The 15,807-nt window shown below is 39.4% G+C and overlaps 1 protein-coding gene across 7 annotated transcripts in view; it reads left to right on the forward strand.

The window, feature by feature from the left end:
* Positions 1-13,426, forward strand: part of LOC127426171 (IQ motif and SEC7 domain-containing protein 1-like) — a 295,619-nt gene extending 282,193 nt beyond the window's left edge. For 6 of the 7 annotated variants that reach the window (XM_051672775.1, XM_051672778.1, XM_051672777.1 and 3 more), the window contains 7 exons: positions 610-639; positions 1,182-1,307; positions 1,594-1,693; positions 2,532-2,693; positions 3,950-4,126; positions 8,341-8,390; positions 10,870-13,426. In XM_051672775.1, coding sequence (XP_051528735.1) covers positions 610-639; positions 1,182-1,307; positions 1,594-1,693; positions 2,532-2,693; positions 3,950-4,126; positions 8,341-8,390; positions 10,870-11,391 — 1,167 coding nt within the window. In that variant the 3' untranslated portion in view covers positions 11,392-13,426. The remainder of the gene's footprint in view (positions 1-609; positions 640-1,181; positions 1,308-1,593; positions 1,694-2,531; positions 2,694-3,949; positions 4,127-8,340; positions 8,391-10,869) is intronic. The other variant, XM_051672779.1, reaches the window with a different exon arrangement.
* Positions 13,427-15,807: the final 2,381 nt, after the last annotated feature.

Raw genomic sequence — 15,807 nt, forward strand, 5'->3', positions numbered from 1 at the left:
ATTGTTCAGATAATACGGTTCACACAAGATCAACGCAGTATACATCCTCCTCCCACCGGAGGTGCTAGTCTCTCAAAGCTAAACTATCTGAAACTGTTTCCATAATAAATTTGTTTCTGCACTAATTTCAATATCACTGTGATTGCCTGTCATGCAGTTGAATTTCAAATCACTGTGGGTTTTCGGAGCTGAAATAATTAACATTTAATGGAATCAGCACACTTGACTTAGTGCCAGCCAACCCTGCTCCCTGGTGTATCTTCGGTACATCTTTGAAGAAAACATAATGGAGAGTTCTTGTGGAGTCGAGATAGAAGGCTCCTGTGTCTGAGCCCCCCGCCTGCAGACACTGTAACCTGGGTGCTGTAATTAGGTTTTTTCAAAATGGGCCGAGACTTCCTCTCACAGTTTCATGCAATGGCAGTTTGGGTCCTCATTAACCTCCCTTCTCACCTCATTTACTCTGCTCAGCTCACATCTGACAGGTAGATGGTGGGGGGTCTTGATGACAAGGGAGAGAGTGACACTCTCTGACCTTCAAGCCTTTCTCCAGTCCTCTCTCTGTGATCACTCCTTTCTCATCTGTCTCCGTTTTTTTCCACCTTTCAGATCGGGTCTCTGCATCATGGCCTTGGATGTGTAAGTGGCATGTTAATTTTTTTATTGCTTTCAATTTCATAAAACAATTTGACTTAGGTACAGTAAGGCTTAGGGTTAGTCTAATAATCATACTTATGAAAAAAAATAACTTAAAATTACATTTTAATATTTTAATTTTATTGTAATATGTTATGTTAAAATTAACATTGAATATTTAAATTATTTTTCATAATTAACATTTTAAAATATTGTTTTGATTCGCTTTTGTACTCATAAAGAAATCCAATTAACTAAAAGCTTAGCTTTGTAGTGTTTTAGGCCCGGTTCAGGTCAGCTTTAACTTAAGGTTTGCATTGAGTTTGGGTTTCTAATTACTTAAAAAATAAATTATTAATACATTTTGTAATTGCACACAACTTTTAAAGCCTGGCAAGTGATTTCAGGCTCGGTTGGTTGGGACTTAAAATTTGACAGGATGAGTCGGGTCACAAAGTCTCATTGCAGACCAGGTTCAGGATTCAACTTTATGCCCATGCAAAGATTTAACAAAAAAATCATTCATATTTATGACCTGCATGCAGGTACTGTCTCTACCACATCGCAGACTGGTATGTTACTGCAGACTGTTTGAAGTGCCCGACCCTAACAAACCTCAGAAGCTGGGTCTCCATCAGAGAGAGATCTTCCTCTTTAATGATCTTCTGGTGGTAAGAAAGCATCTCATCCATGTGCCATGTTATAATTGCCTACATATATTATGCCTGCATCATACACTGACCATTTATTGTTATGTTGTTATGTTCTTTTTAAGTTTGAGTAATAGTCAGACTCAACACATATTACATATTTAGTCCAATTCTGGGTCAGCAACTGTACATCATGTGTGCACAAGACCAACAGAAAGTGTTACTCAGCTTTTCCAAAAGCTTAGAGAGAAAAGCTGATGATAATCAGGAACAGATGGGGTCTTAATGTGTCATGATTTTAATTCAGGTCACTAAGATTTTCCAGAAAAAGAAGAACTCTGTGACGTACAGCTTCAGGCAGTCCTTCTCTCTGTACGGGATGCAGGTGCTTCTGTTTGAAAACCAGTGTAAGTACCTTCAGAAATGGTCAAAGCCACTTTCACCCCAAAATGCCCTTTTCTGACCCATGTTTTTTAAATTTAATCCAAAAAAATAAACAATTCTGGCATCATTTACTCACTCTCATGTCATTCTAAACTCATATGGCTTTTTTTCGTCAGTGGAACACAAAAGGAGAATTTTGAAGAATATCCCATGCACTCTTTTCCATATAATGAAAGTGAATGTGGACTGGGGGTTGTTAAGCGCCAAAATGACAAAAAAGCACCATAAAAGTGATCCATACGACTTGTGCTCTATATTCCAATTTTCTGAAGATAGAAATGTAAGAATAATAGTATTTATTCACTGATAATATTCCCCTCGAGTGAGCTTTTAACCATTGCGACTGGATTTTTCAGTTGAACTTGAGATGAAATTTTGGATCTTGAAAGCCCCAGTCCTCATTCGCTTTCATGATATGGTAAAAAGTGATCAGGATATTCTTCAGAAATATCCTTTTTGAGCTCCACTGAAGAAAGAAAGTCATAAGCATTTGGAACGACATGAGGATGAGTAAATAATGGCAGAATTTTCATTGTTGGTTGAACTTACCCCTTTAAGCAGAGACTCCTGAAAATGTTACACAACAGCACAGGTAAAGAAAACACCATGAAACAGTTAAAGGTCATACAAGTGCTTTTTCTTTTGATATAAACAAATTCATTTTCAAGCAATTGTGTATTATTTTCTCATAAAAAAAAAATTAAATATCCGATTGTGAATATCGATCTCCGCATCCCTCTAAAAAGGGCACGTCATGATCTGCCGCTCTGTAAATATTCCTCTCCTGCTGCTGTTTTTCAGATTACCCCAATGGAGTGCGTCTCACTTCAGCTCTTCCAGGTGCAGACATCAAGGTTCTCATTAACTTTAATGCCCCCAATCCGCAAGACCGCAAGAAGTTCACGGATGACCTGCGGGAGTCCATCGCAGAGGTGCAAGAGATGGAAAAGTACAGAATTGAGTGTAAGCCTCCATAACCCAGCTCATGTCATTCCAAACCTGTATGACTTTCTTTCTTATGCAGAACATAAAAGGAGATGTTTTCATGAATATCGTGAACCGTCTTCGAACCGGCAGTACATAGAGACTCACTTTAAAGCTTAAAATTAAGGACTTAAAAGTTTCATAAAAAGATTCACAGTTTTCCCTGAAAAATTACTTAAATTTCGTATCGTATGCCTTCAGAAGACTTGGAATATGATGCACAAGCCGAATTGACTACTTATGGTACTTCAGGGTCCTTTTTTAAGCTTTAAAGTGAATCCACTGCCATTATTTTGAAAAGATGGAATGTGATATTCATTTGTGTTCAGCATAAGAGAGGAAGTCATACGGTAACTGTTGATGAAAACGAGCTTCCTGGTGTCTTTCATGATTTTATGTCCTTGGTAGTGATTGTATAGATTTTCAGTAGCTTTATCAAGTTCCTAATGTGATGATAAAATGTCTCAGAGCTGTTTTCCTTGCTGAAAAGACCAGTTTATGCTGGACTGGGACTGGTCTAGCTGATGGACCACCAAAATCGAGCTGGTTGACCAACATGACCAGCACACCAGCATCCAAAACACAACATATGCTGGCCTTTGCAATGATCTTTGTCCATCAATTGGGTTACAAGTTTGAGCACCTCAAATGAAATCAAAGCTCTCACTTGGGGGGCCTGGGTAGCTTAGCGAGTAAAGATGCTGACTACTACCCCTGGAGTCGCGAGTTTGAATCCAGGGTGTGCTGAGTGACTCCAGCCAGGTCTCCTAAGCAACCAAATTGGCCCGGTTGCTAGGGAGGGTAGAGTCACATGGGGTAACCTCCTCGTGGTCGCTATAATGTGGTTCATTCTCGTTGGGGTGCGTGGTGAGTTGTGCATGGATGCTGCGGAGAATAGCGTGAAGCCTTCACATGCGCTATGTCTCCGCGGTAACACGTTCAACAAGCCACGTGATAAAATGCGCGGATTGACGGTCTCAGACGCAGAGGCAACTGAGATTCCTCCTCCGCCACCCGGATTGAGGCGAGTCACTACGCCACCACGAGGACTTGGAGCGCATTGGGAATTGGGCGTTCCAAACTCGGGAGAAAACAAAAGAAAAAAAACCTCTCACTTGGATCTCCAAATAATTTTTCAAATAACCATGTCAAATGTCTCAAAACATTTTGGGCCCATCAAGCAAGAAGCTGTGTTTGAAATGACATGATCAGTGAATTTCTTGTGTTCTTTGCAGCTGAACTGGAGAAGCAGAAAGGAGTGGTCCGTCCCAGCATTTCCCAGAGCTCAGGGCTTAAGAAAGAGACAGGAAATGGCAATCTAAGTCGCGCAAGTCTTGATGACAGCTACGCCGTGGGTGAAGGCCTCAAGAGAAGTGCCCTAAGCAGCTCCCTACGTGACCTTTCAGATGCAGGTGAGGTTACAGACCATTTAAAGGGATAGTATACCCAAAAAATGTAAATTCTGTCATCTTTTATTCACCCTCATGTCGTTCCAAACTTGTATGACTTTTTTCCTTTGTGGAACACAAAATGAGATGTTAGTCTGTATGTTAGTCTCAGACACCATTCACTTTCATTGCATCCTTTTTCCATGTATTGAAAGTGAATAGTGACTGAGGCTAACATTCTTCCTTATGGGTTTGGAACAACATTTTAGGTTGAGTAAAAGATGACAGAATTTTCATATTTTTAGTGGGCTGTCCCTTTAAAAAATAATCAACATCAACCTTATTTTGTGTAGTCTTGTCCAAAAAATAATATGCCTCTTGCCAAAGTAGCGTGCTGAATGCTTGCTTTTAAATCAGTGTTTGACCACAACCATAAGCCTCAATTATGTACCAATGTCCCTCACCCTGGCTTAAGAAGGTAGATGCATCCTGGCAAATATTATTCTTCACATTAGGCTGTTCTTCCCACTCTTTAATTGAACCTTCACCCAATTTACGAGCTGTGATATCTTCTCACCCTATCTAGCTTATAGTTTCGAGCTATAAACATGGAAGTCTCTACACAGCAAAAATAGATAGTGTGAAGTGTGACCTCACATGCTTTCTCTGTTTGAACAATCAGTTGACAGTGTAATCGCTGTGTAAGTGTGAACTGAACTCAGCTGAGCTGGCCGCTGAGCCTGACGCTGTGCTTGTGAACCTGCGAGATGTCTGGCAAAGCTATGAATACACTCCAGCAAATCAGTACAGAGTGCAATGAAAATATAGTACACTATATGCCAGTCTAAATGTAAATTCAGTTTTGAGACTTTTTAATAGTAGTCTTGTTTTGGGTCATTGGAACTAGCCGATTTTTCAGACAATTTTCAGTCATAAGCTTTATTTACATACCGTAGTTGTTAAAAAATCAATGGGTGTCAGCACCTTTCAGAGAAGTTAAAGGGATAGTTCACTTAAAAATGAAAATTCTGTCATCATTTACTCACCCTCATGTTATTCCAAACCTGTATGACTCTCTTCCTTATGTAGAAATATAAAAAAAGAGATATTTTAAAGCTGAAGTATATCATTTTTGCGCCACTAGCGCCACTGAAAGGAATTGAAAAAGCAAACAATGTTTTCCAAACAGCTTTCTGAATACGCCCCTTGTCTGCTGTTGTTCAAACAGTTAGATAATCCCGCCCCCAACTCACGTCATTGGTTGAGTATTATTGTCTGAGTATGGGCGGGTCTCTCAAAACAAACAGGAATTTTTATAGCACCATGGGACACAGTGTTTACAATTTTCGATAAAATTAACCAAAATTCCCAAAAATAACAGAAAAACTAAATTAAAACTAAAACTTACATTTTCCATAAAACTAAACTGAAACAATCATGCATTGCTTCAAAACTAATCAAAATAGAAATGATCATAAAATATTTTTAGCTGTCGTTTTTAATACTCTGACTTGTGCATGTTACAAAATCGTTTTTTGTTTCTTTAAACGTCTCCATCTGTTGCATCGCAAACATGCCATCTACTGGCCATGAGTTTCATGTGCATGTGCCCACATTCGGTTATTTGCTCAATGTTTCAAGGTAAATGGATTAGTTTGTTTAATCACATCATCTATTGCTGTTCAAAAATAAAGGGATACATACACTCATTGACCACTTTATTAGGTACACCTGTATACCTACTTATTCATGCGATTATGTAATCAGCCAATCGTGTGGCTGCAGTGCATAAAATCATGCAGATACGTGTCAGGAGCTTTAGTTAATGTTCACATCAACCATCAGAATGGAGAAAAAAATGTAATCTCAGTTATTTGGACCGTGGCATAATTGTTGGTGCCAGACGGGCTGGTTTGAGTATTTCTGTAACTGCTGATCTCCTGGGATTTTCACGCACAACAGTTTCTAGAGTTTACTCAGAATGGTGCCAAAAATAAAAAAACATCCAGTGAGCGGCAGTTCTGCAGATGGAAATGCCTTGTTGATGAGAGAGGTCAATGGAGAATGGCCAGACTGGTTCGAGCTGCCAGAAAGGCTACGGTAACTCAGATAACCACTCTGTACAATTGTAGTGAGCAGAATAGCGTCTCAGAATGCACAACACATCGAACCTTGAGGCGGATGGGCTATAACAGCAGAAGACCACATCGGGTTCCACTTCTGTCAGCCAAGAACAGAAGCCTCAGCTTTCTGTTCTTGGCTGACAGAAGTGGAACCCGATGTGGTCTTCTGCTGTTGTAGCCTTTCACCTCAAAGTTCGACGTGTTGTGCATTCTGCAGAACTGTAGATGCTGAAATCACAGGAGGTCAGCAGTTACAGAAATACTCAAACCAGCCCATCTGGCACCAGAAATCATGCCACGGTTGAAATCACTGAGATCACATTTTTTCCCCATTCTAATGGTTGATGTGAATATAAACTGAAGCTCCTGACCCATATCGCATGAGTTTATGCATTGCACTGCTGCCACACGATAATCGCATGAATAAGTAGGTGTACAGGTGTTCCTAATAAAGTGGTCGTGAGTGTATCTCGACATTTGTAAGTCCTTCTTGGTTGTTTTTACCATGTTGTATGTCAGCCTAGCTTTACACTTTGTAGACCTGTGTGTAATCTGGACTGGATAGGGAATAGTTTAATTTAAAGAACATTACATAAAGTTGTCCCATTCCAAGTCATTTATTCATCTGTGTTAATTGAAATAAAACTAAAAATTAAATATATTCATAAATGAAAAACCCAAAACTATAATAGCCTTGGTCTGAAGGAATATAAAGACATCTTTATGGGTCTAAACTCCTGAAGAAAAATAGTCCAGTTTCTCATGTCAGACGTAGCATGCATGCGCCAACCGCCAGCGTATGCACGCGTAGTAAAAAGAAGTATACTTTGACCAGCTCACATTCACCTCTAAGTGTTCGCGGCAAAACCGAAGTATACTTTGGGCTTAAGAAAGTCATATGGGTTTGGAATGACATGAGGGTGAGTAAATTATGACAGAATTTTAATTTTTGGATTAACTGTGTCTTTAACTGCTCCAGTGACTCAAATGATTTAATGGCCTTGCCAACTCGAAGTCAGCTTACGACTTGTTTGAAATTATCGCTGGCAGTCAGTGGGTGAGCTCTCATGGTCTTGACACTGACCAACTAAACTGACAAGCCATTTTGCAGCTCGGATCCGATCTAAACGTTTTCCTCCTCAAATGCAATGCAACATATCACAAACGCTGATTGTTATTTATGATAGCTGAGTGTTTTTCTGGGGTTAACCTACGCTTAAAATGACTAATAAGACAAGAAAGCAGAACAGTCGCCGTTTATTAAATGTAAACATTTGTCCCACTGAAGCTGCGGCAGAAGCGTGATTTTTCTTCCCAAACCACTTGAGCGCAAGCCATGCCCTTATTGAAAACTACTGGCAGGCTTATCTTACCGTTGGTTGGCATCGGATCCATTCACGATCTTTCTGGAGTCTGAACCATTCACAGGTGTCTGTGTGATTGAGATGACCAGTGAAAACGTTCCTGAGGGTTTAGTCATGACTGCAGGGCATGGTTTGCGCTCAAGTGGTTTGGAAAAAAAATCACGCACTGCAGAAGAGGGTGAGATTTCAGCAAAAACAGTTGATATGTCTGGCATACTCTGCCAAAATAAGCCACATTAAGTCTAATTTTGTTATACAGCAGTTTTATTAACAGCTGTTAACACGGTTTCCTTCTGCCAGACTACAACATTTGCATTTGCTTTCACACATCAAATATGGTGTCTTAAATCATGATAAATGAAACTGAATTATGTTTCTAATTTTGTTTGCTTGTTTTTGTCTGATTGTAATGCTTTACTGTTGGTATTAAGCGTAGGAATCTTCCATTTGCTTGCAGTTATCAAAAACCAGTTTAAGTCACTGTTGCCACGACAGAATCCAAAGGTGTCCAGACAGGATGCTAGAAAATGTCGCTTCCTTTTGCTGCAGTATATCCCCATCCTTTGGCCCTTCAAACGCTCCCTACCAACCTTGCTCTTTCTTCCCCCCAAGGTGTTTCACCCTCTTTGGAGACTATTAGCTGCTTGCATTGTGTGTCTCGATAGCGCCCCCTGTAGGCAGGCAGGATATATACGCTTCTATATATCTGTTCGAGCGTGCTCTAATCTATCATATTGCATGTCTCGCTCAGGCAAGCGGGGGCGCCGCAGCAGTGCAGGATCTCTAGACAGCAATATGGAAGTAAGTACTGTGATATAGGATGCAAGAACCTACAACACGCAAAAACCTACAACAGGACGCTCTTCTGTTTGACTTTGAAAGAGTTGCACTTTGAAACTACAACTTTGTGCTTTTCTTTTTAAGTTAGCCTTAAAAAGTGGCCCCAAAATTTTTTTAAAGAGTGTAAAATTATGGCTCAGAAAGACATCTTTTGTTTGCAGATGCCATTTGGTTTGATGTTTTGTATCTAATTGAAAGCCATTTAGATATTTTATGCAGGGGCGTAGATTCCAGGGGGGATAGGGGGGAGGTAACCCCTCCAATTATCAAAACAAGCAAGTACAACTCCCCCATTGTTTATACCATGATCAATGGAAATATGTAAATGCTTCACGCTGCAACCCCCCCCCCCCCAATATGTTCAAGCCAAATCTACGCCCTTGATTTTATGTGTGATTCAAGTACCCAAAAGTGTCCAAATACTTTGTGGGGCCACTTTATGAAGCTATTTTTTCTTTTTCTGGTCTTTCTACCATCTTTTCTTTTCGGTTGCTTCTTTGCTTAGTAGTTTCAGCTGTCTGTTTGTGTGTGTGGTGTTGTTTTTGGACTAAGTAGGCCACCCTGCATGTATGGGCTGCCCGTTCCTGTGGCGCTTATGTGGAATGACGGGGAATACCGCCCCCATGGCTTGAATCACATATCATAACATCTCCAAGGTTCAAGATAGCCAGCATGATTCAACTAATGCAAACATCCTATGTCATATACAGTGGGCTGCGTGTGTCTTTTTATTTTGAAAATTGTTTTTCGCCTTCCTAGTGGCATGTTTTACTTGGCCGCTGCAAGTGAACAATGGTGTGCTGCGTTACAGCACTTCAAAATGTGCGAGCCTCCATTTCCTCACCAACTTCCAACCACTCTACCTGTTCCTCTCCAACCCAGAGCTCCTTTTACCTCTCAGAATGCCTTGGAATAATTTCCCATCTGTCTACTGGTAAACATAATGAACTAGAGGGAGGATAGCAAAGGAAAAATAGGATTGTCATCCAGTTGAGTTACTTCACAGGTTATAATATGCAACAGTTTGATTGGCAGCTCACTCTGAGGTGCCTATGTTAAACTGGAATACACGATATCCTATATACATACTTGAGAAATACTAAACTGACTAACTCAAGCTTGCCTATTCCAGCTTCTGCATGTAATGCATGGCTTTCAGGGATCTGCTTCTGCATCTTTTATTAATACATTAACTGCTGATGAATCATCTGGTGTTTTGCCTGAGTGTCGTGTCCTTGTTTTGTAATACTGACATAAAAGGAGTCATTTTTAGACTACTTTTGTATAAAAGAATGTTTTAGGCTACAAGGTATTAGATTTGCTTTTCTGAACTTTTTGTGAATATAATGCCTACTACAACTTACAATTATACAATAAGAAAATTGGATTTTACAGTGGCCCCAAAACATATGTGAACACAAAGTAATAGATCCATTAAAATATGAATTTCTTTACTTACCTTTATGCTGTCACAAACTCGTATGACTTTCTTTCTTCTGCGGAAAACAAAGATATTTTGATAGAAACATTAGGGGATTTTGTCCATACAATGCAATTTTTAAAGTGATAGTTCACCCTCAAGCTATCCCAGATGTGTATGACATTCTTTTTTCTGAAGAAAGAAAACAAATATTTTTAGAAGAATATTTTAGCTCTGTAGGCCCACACAATGCAAGTGAATGGTGACCAGACCTTTCAAGCTCTAGTAATCACAAAAATGCAGTAAAAAATTCATCCATAAGATTCCAGTGGTTTAATCCATGTTTTCAGAAGCAATATGATAGGTGTGGGTGAGAAATGGATCAATATTTAAGTCCTTTTTTACTGTAAATCTCCATTTTCACTTTCACATTCTGAAAGTGAAGACTTTATTGTAAAAATGGGTTGAATTATTGATCTGTTTCTCACCCAAAGTGATTGCATCGCTTCAGAAGACATATTATACCACTGGAGTCATATGGATTACGTTTATGTTGCCTTTATGTGATTTTTTTGAGATTCAATGGTCTGGTCACCATTCACTTGCATTGTGTGAGCTACAGAGCTAAAATGTTCTTCTGAAAATCTTTGTTTGTGTTCAGCAGAAGAAAGAACGTCATACAGGTCTGCGATGGCAGGAAAGTAAGTAAATGATGTGAGAATTTTTTCATTTCAATTACATTTTTGGGTGAAATATCCCTTTAAGTGTGACTTACTGTAAGTGTCCAGTACTTTTTGGGGCCACTGTATATTTATGGACATCACAATATACTGCGATGTATACTATATATACTATATTTGATCCATGCTGAGATGAAATCCATAAAGTAAAATTACTACAACAAACATTTGGAATACAAGGGAATACTTATCAAGAGAACTGTTTGAGACTCATTGAGAATTCTGTACCCATCTCATGTTTAACTTCACCGCTCTCTCTCTCTCCCTCGCCTTCCTGTAGGGATCCATCATTAGCAGCCCCCACATACGACGCCGAGCCACGTCCAGCCACGACTGCCCCTCACACCAGCAGTCCATCTCCAACTCCTCCTCTCTTCTGGGCTCCCTTTTTGGCACCAAGCGGGGCAAGTCGCCACTGCCTTCGCAAGCCCCCCACCCCTCTCACCCGACGCTCATCTCTCACACCCCACACCCATCCAACCTGCACCACACGGCCCGTGAGGGCGTCACTGAGACCCAGGCCCAGATGCACCCTCACCACCCTCAGTTCTGCCACATACAGCAAAACCCCCCACCCTACCACCACCACCATCACTACCACCCACCAGCGCATATTCAACACCCCCCTCACCAGTTCCACCCCCCACCCGGCCACTCGCACGGTCCTCACGGCCACAGTCCGCACCCATCACACCCCACGCACTCCCAGCACGCGCCTCACCACCACAGCCAGCCAACCGCCCCTCCTACAGCGCCCAGTAGCACCAAACCCAAACACAGCGGCATCAGCACTGTGGTCTGAGCCCGTTTCCGAACGCTTTCCTCTGGGACTGATTTTGGCAGGTCGCCTGGCGGCAGACCGTGGGTCTTTCTTTAGCTTGCGTACTGAAGATTGTAATGTGCAACGATTGTTGCTGCCTACCAGGACGCAACTGGGGAACGAGAACAAAGAGCACCTTCACTGTTTTACTTCATCCAGAGCCCGTCACCTCTGTAACATTGGCCTTCTCCACTGGGGCTGCTAGAACTTTTATCATCACTGTTGTTACCAGTCATCGCTCAAGCTGTAGACTCCCAGACAAAGCTGCTGCTTCTTTTAGCCGTAATGTAGAGACTTTCAACCCTCAAGAAGCATGCGCAAAGACCGTGGCAACTGTTTTCTTGTACCTACAATACCTAAAATGCATTATCAAGTAGCCTGCTTATTAGTTTGCAGAAACTATGTTTTGGCCCAGAAATGGTCTACGGACACGGCCATGGATGAAGTCAGTCGCAACGTGGTATTCCAGTATTTAATGTAGCTGTAGACCACACATTTCTGTGATATAGTTAGGGGACTATAATGTGCCAATTACTAAAAAGCAGTGACTGAGAAAAAGATTTGCATTGTGTATGTTGTGCATATAGTATTTTGTAAAATAATAATAATAATGTTATCAGCTATTATTGTTATTATTATTGTTAGAGAACTTAACGATCCGAAGCCTCTACTCTCGAAATAGGAGTTACTAGTTTCCACTAATACTGAACTCAGTGTGACCCGCTTGATTAGGTGGCCAATTGAACAACGTGGAATTTATCGGTTGCCTTTGGAAGATTCAGGTCGGAATCTCCCAATCCGGGATGGCTGTATTTGCTTCACCTCCTTAGGGATCTACTTAGCGCAAACCAATCACAGGGATCGTGGGAAGGGGAAGGGCGGGACAGGAACTAAGCCGAGCTCACCGATGGATCCTCCACTGCAACATGCTGCAACATGGTTTTATTTTTTTAACTATTTTTTTAGAGATGAATAAAACAAAATGAAATAAATGTACATTTGAAGATGTTTATGGTATAGCTGGTTAAAACAGAGCAGGCTATTTTGGAATCACGTTTAGCATTAGGGGTAGCGTTTCGTTTAGAATAGTCAGATGTATTGGAGGAAAGCAGGCTGCACTTCAAAGCTGATCCAATTCTCTCCCCGTATTTCAAGGGTTTGTTCCAAGTTTGTGCTAAGATGTTGATTTTCTCAGTGGGCTGAGTGCCCTCTTCATTTCACTTATGGAGTGTAAACACACTCATATTCTTCTGTCCTCCTGTATGAATGCCTTTCACTTGCTCAGAAACACAGCTAATGTAATGTTATCTAATGTCATGTAAACTGCATATAATATGTAGCAGTGGGTTGGATGGATGTTTCAGCCCCCAGAATGGACAGTTTTTCACACATATCCCCTTTCTTGGTTCAATTTTTGACTTGTTTTATACTGTAAAATAGATAAATGGCAAAGGGGCTGTGATTTGATTTAGTTTTGTGTGTGAATGCTCTTTCAACTCAAGCACAGAGCTTCTAAACAGCACTTCTCTTTGTAAATAATCACTTCATGTACAGAAAGATCGCTCTATGAGAACATTGTCAGCGATTATGACATTTGCTGTGCGTTGTTTCTTTTTCTGATCTTTTTTTTTCTTCTTCTTTTTTTTTTTTTTAATTAATCATGTGCAATATGTATGGTTTTGTAAATTTAAAGTTTGCAACATTGTAAATTCAAAGTGGTTGTCCCTGTTTGTTTGTTTGTTTGTTTGTTTCTGTTACATCATATTTCTTATATCATATGTCGAACCCCATATTGTTTCTCATCCCCACCGACATCTTGTTCTCCCTGATCTCTCTTTACCTGCAACCTGCAGTCAGGAATGTCAACTCAAGTACTCTTGCATGTAAAGTTATATTGTGGAAAAAAAAATATTCTCTCGATATTGCATATTTCCAGAGATATTATCAGTGTTACAGTTGACCGTTGTTAAATGAGTGATGATAAACATATTAAAATCTGTAGACTTCTTTTCATTCAGCTCTGTTCCAAGGAAAAGTCTTTATCCTATTTTGCACCAAACTAGTTTCAATTAGATGACACTGGGTTTAAAATCAGACTCTGATTGTCAAATATTTTATAAAAGAGAATATTATTAGTAACCTAATCATAAGTGCCAGTGGAGCACATTCATATAATAGATGCTTACAGATTATAGAACTTAAATCTGTCTTGGTCATTATCAGAGTAGACTTCCTTACACCTGACTTGTTCCTAGGATGCATTACAGCCAGCAAAATTGTACAGGACTAGAATAGTTTATTTCTGTGTACGAATGTGATCGGCCAAAGCCATTTCACACTAAGAAAATTTATTCTGGGATAAGAAACATCAAGATATAGTTTTTTTAGGTTTAATTTTTTTTTTTTTTCACCTTTGTGTTGAATGTATTCAGATTTCAATTTAGTGCAGTGTATTGTACGTGTATTGTGGTGCTTCAGCTTTTGTGCAGTACTTGACAATTCAGACGAAACTTCCCAAAGCTTTGCATGCAGCTGATGCCTAGCACCTCTGGTTGAAATGTGAGCTTATAAACATAAATGAAAAAATGTGCTTTCTTTTTATTTTTGGTTCTTTGCCATCTTTTGTTTGCTTAATTGGTTGGTTTTATTGTTTTTTTCTATTTTTAAGTGATGTTTGCTTGTTGCATTTTATGCTGCGCCACTGCGTCTCGGCATGTATATCACTTGTTGCTGTATATATCACAAACCATAGTAAGAAATTAGACAAATAAAGCATATCTATAGAAATCTAATATGGATGATAAAGGGAAAGAGTAAGGGTGGGGGTTGGGTTGACTTGTACATAGTCTGTATATTACTTTTTTGTTTTTCGGTCAGCCATTACATTGATGCTGTAGTCCTTTTCCATTTTAACATGACACTGCTTCTGCTACCAAATGTGCTTCTTGAATTTGTCATTGGAATCTTCTTTAATAATCCGACTGTTACATGACCGCCTTTCATGTGCGTCCACTCAAACATCTCATTTTTTAAAATTACCAAACAAGGAGAGGAGAACTATGGTTTTAATATGCATTCTTTTTCTAAGTAGATGACGAGACCCTGTTGATGTTTAACTATAACCGTGACCATGTTGAGAACATGAAATAAAACGATATACAGTAATATTCATAACTTGTATTGTTCTGCATTAACACATACATTAAGTGTATGTCTTGTTGAATATTTCACATATTTCATCTCCTTAGAATGTAAGGTGGTTTCCAAAAGGCAATATAAATATGCCAATATATCCTTAAAGGGATAGTGATAGGTGTTAGTGAGAAACAATTTCATACTCTGAAAGTAAAAGTGGAGATTTACAGTAAAAAAAAAGGTTTTAATATTGATCTGTTTCTCACTAACACCTATCATATCTTTTCGGAAGACATGGATAGATAAGACTCCACTGGAGATTACTTTTATTCTGCATTTATGTGATTTCTGGAGCTTGAAAGGTCAGTTACTTGCATTGTATGGACCTACAGAGCTGAAATATTCTTCGTAAAATCTTCATTTGTGTTCTGCAGAAGAAAGTCACACATCTGGGATGGCATGACGGTGAGTAATTGATGAGAGAATTAAAATTTTGGGGTGAAATATCACTTTAATAAATATATGAGGCATGAGAAATAGGCTTCACACTCTCCAAAACCATGCTAAATTCAATATACAAGTGCATTTACGTCAATATGCATACTGCATAACTACTGTGTGGTTTTGTGAAAGCTTTGGTGGTTCTCAGGAACTGCATTTAGAGTGCCTGCCATTGACTTTCTGAGTCTCCACTGACCTTCTGTATTTTTATTACAAACAGGGGTGTAGATTACGGGGGTTCTTTTTTTATGATTAGACTAATGCTTTCTGCAAACAACCAGTAGGGTGATATTCCATATTATTGGCCCTGATTAAATATATAAAACTCAGAAACTCAAACCAGTCTGAATAGTTACTAAGCAGAATTATTTTGAAGTCATGATAAGGGAGGGTTTGGCTTAAAGCGACTAACAATCTGTAGATATCATTCAGATGTGCATAATTATTAGGCAGCTTTCTTACTACAGGTAAAATGGTACAAAAAAACAAAAAACAGATCTATTGTAACTTACACAAAAAAGTCCAAAATTATAATTCTATCAGAAGGATGTAACACTCCATCCTATTGAGGTGTGACCACAAGACAATTAATTACTTGTTTAATAATAGGAAGGCTGAAACACGTCCTCAAATTATTACAAATCTCAAGCTAAAGCATCAAGCTTGGGTCAGGAAATACCAGAAGACTTGTTTTTTTTTTTTTTTTTTTTTTTTTAAGGTTCCATGGACAGACGTGATGAGAGTGATGTGTGGAAACATAGC

The sequence above is a fragment of the Myxocyprinus asiaticus genome, chromosome 35 (genome assembly GCF_019703515.2).
Source record: "Myxocyprinus asiaticus isolate MX2 ecotype Aquarium Trade chromosome 35, UBuf_Myxa_2, whole genome shotgun sequence".
Classification (NCBI taxonomy): Eukaryota; Metazoa; Chordata; class Actinopteri; order Cypriniformes; family Catostomidae; genus Myxocyprinus; species Myxocyprinus asiaticus.